Source organism: Macrobrachium nipponense, chromosome 37, assembly GCF_015104395.2.
Source record: "Macrobrachium nipponense isolate FS-2020 chromosome 37, ASM1510439v2, whole genome shotgun sequence".
NCBI classification, from domain to species: Eukaryota; Metazoa; Arthropoda; class Malacostraca; order Decapoda; family Palaemonidae; genus Macrobrachium; species Macrobrachium nipponense.
Window position 1 is genome coordinate 11,807,253 of NC_061097.1, and position 3,042 is coordinate 11,810,294.

Below are 3,042 nucleotides of genomic sequence, written 5' to 3' on the forward strand. Positions count from 1 at the left end.
AGTTCTTTTCCAAATAGTAAGCCATATGTATACTGAAATTAGGTACAATTAATTTATACAGTTTAAGTAGCTATTAAGTCTACGGGCAGAATCAGCCCTGTTTCAGGAAAGCCCTTCCCTCTTTGGTGCCCCCACAGTGCTGATTTCTGGACAGTAAGTCATAATGTATACTGTAATGGCTCGTTTTACCAAAAATGAATTCTTGAGTACAGGAAATAAATGAACCACTATCACATTTATTAATAACAATTCAAACTACACGTAAGCTAAATTAAGACAGGTACGCAAACACACTCAAACCAAAATAAGGGGGTCCAGAAAGGAGGAGGAAATTGTAAAGAAAGAATATTCTGACGATTTACATGCTAATTTTCATATAAACCGAACTTGTTACTAATAAGCATCGTTATAGATAATCCTTACTATTTTCCTCGAAGAACACGGAAATCCTCCACGTCTAGAGGTTTCACGTCTGGAGGAGTAGTACCACAGGTAGTTAATCAACTCGGGCCCAGTCGAGCAGCCAGAACAGAATCACATGCCCGGACGCATACAAAAAGTCTGTCGTGAGTGCGTATGTCAACAGAGCCTTCACACACAGCTCATCATGGAGAGACATACATAACGAACTCGACCGAATTCGCCAACTGCTGACAAACAACGGCTATGCAGATCAAATTATCGAAGCAGCAATAAAAAAGAAAATGGACGAATTTTACCAACCCAACACGATGACGAAAAACGAGGAGAATTTGATTATTTACCATCGTGTACATTATGGGTCTGCATACAAGGAGGATTGCTGCACACTACGCGGGATAATAAACAGAGGCGTAACCCCAAAAGCCCCTTACCATAAAATAAGCCTCAGGGTATATAGTAAGCCCAGCCTTGTAGCAGCCTTAATAATGAAGAACAGCACCGCTCCGGGGGGACCGAAGGAGATGTGCACGAATGTAGTTTACAAATTTACTTATCCAGAGGAGGTGTGTAAACCTCACAGCCAAAACTACATCGGGCACACTACAACGACCCTTCGGAGACGTCTGCTGGCTCACAGAAATCAAGGGGCCATCCATCTACATTACATAGATGTTCACGACAGGAAGCCATCTCTACAAGAGCTCATATAAGGCACCCAGGTCGTGCACAGAGAAGACAACTACGGTCTCCTCTTAATAACGGAAGCGGTGAGCATCGCTATTCAGAAGCCGACCTTGAACGTCCAACAAGAATCGGACCATATACTCCCCTCCAGCAGGAGAAGGAATACGCAAGCCAACAGGGACCAGAGAGCGCACCCCAATCCACCGAGAACATCGCGCCCCTTGGAAGACATGAAAAGACCCAGCGTCAGCGAAAGTCAAGTAACATCCTTGCTCAGGTCGCTGAGACCCCACCCAACGTATACCATTTGGGGACACACACACACACACACACACACACACTCACTCACTCAAATTTAAATCATACACATTTATGTATAAACAGAAATTATCTCTTGTACCTTTATGCATGCTATAAAACAGTGGTTCTTAACCTTTTTACTACCACGCCCCCTCTAGGAACAGCTCTTTCCCTCCACGCCCCCCTTGCTTCTATGGACAAATTTCACTCCCAGATTGAAAAAGAAAATGAATAAAAATGGATTTTTAGTCAATTTACTAAGCATGAAATACATTAGAGAGATATTTGACACTGCTCTAAGCTACCATATCTTGAATACATGGTTAGTGAGATATTTGACACTGCTTCTTAGCTACCATATCTTGAATACATGGTTAGTGAGATATTTGACACTGCTTCTTAGCTACCATATCTTGAATACATGGTTAGTGAGATATTTGACACTGCTTCTTAGCTACCACATCTTGAATACATGGTTAGTGAGATATTTGACACTGCTTCTTAGCTACCATATCTTGAATACATGGTTAGTGAGACATTTGACACTGCTTCTTAGCTACCAGATCTTGAATACATGGTTAGTGAGATATTTGACACTGCTTCTTAGCTACCAGATCTTGAATACATGGTTAGTGAGACATTTGACACTGCTTCTTAGCTACCAGATCTTGAATACATGGTTAGTGAGATATTTGACACTGCTTCTTAGCTACCAGATCTTGAATACATGGTTAATGAGACATTTGACACTGCTTCTTAGCTACCAGATCTTGAATACATGGTTAGTAAGACATTTGACACTGCTTCTTAGCTACCAGATCTTGAATACATGGCTAGTGAGACATTTGACACTGCTTCTTAGCTACCAGATCTTGAATACATGGTTAGTGAGACATTTGACACTGCTTCTTAGCTACCAGATCTTGAATACATGGTTAGTGAGACATTTGACACTGCTTCTTAGATACCAGATCTTGAATACGTGGTCGAATGCTTAAGAGTGGACAACGTAAGTCCCCTTCAACGTTCAGGCGGTTTCTGTACTTGGTTTTGATAGCAACGAGCGTGGAAAATGCAGTTTCACATAGATATGTGGATCCAAACATTGTTAGAATCCGAAGAGCCTGATGTGAGATGAGAGGGTAAACAGGAAGGTATTTGACCCAGAACGTCTCCAAATCCATATCTTTGAAGTCTTCTTTAGCAGTAGAGTTGAACTTCAATTCTAGGAACTCTTCTTGGACTTCATCAGCAACATCAGCTACTTCACATTGAAATGGGTTCCTGATGAATTTCCAGGCTTCACGCTTGTCATCTATATCTAGGAAGTATCTGATGAATTCTGCTTTCAAGTCACTTAGATGAGTGATTATTTGTTGCTTTAAGTCAGAGTCGAGGTTACTGTCAGCGAGAGCAGAATCCAAGTTCCTAAAACTGGCTGCATTTCCCTGCTGAACCCGACATTTCCAGAGGTCAGTTTGGCCATGAAGAGTTCTTCCGTTCACCTGAGGCTCGTGCCCCCCTTGGAAATCACTGACGCCCCCCTAGGGGGTCGCGCCCCCCAGGTTAAGAACCACTGCTATAAAATATATACATATATTTTTATTCCTGTATTTAGATTTCTATATTAATTTT

At 41.7% G+C, this 3,042-nt stretch overlaps 1 protein-coding gene across 1 annotated transcript in view; it reads right to left on the reverse strand.

The window, feature by feature from the left end:
* Nucleotides 1-2,342: 2,342 nt before the first annotated feature.
* Nucleotides 2,343-3,042, reverse strand: part of LOC135209286 (zinc finger BED domain-containing protein 5-like) — a 12,316-nt gene continuing 11,616 nt past the window's right edge. Inside the window, exon 2 of the mRNA XM_064241994.1 lies at nucleotides 2,343-2,951. Within this exon, the coding sequence (XP_064098064.1) occupies nucleotides 2,343-2,951 (609 nt within the window). The remainder of the gene's footprint in view (nucleotides 2,952-3,042) is intronic.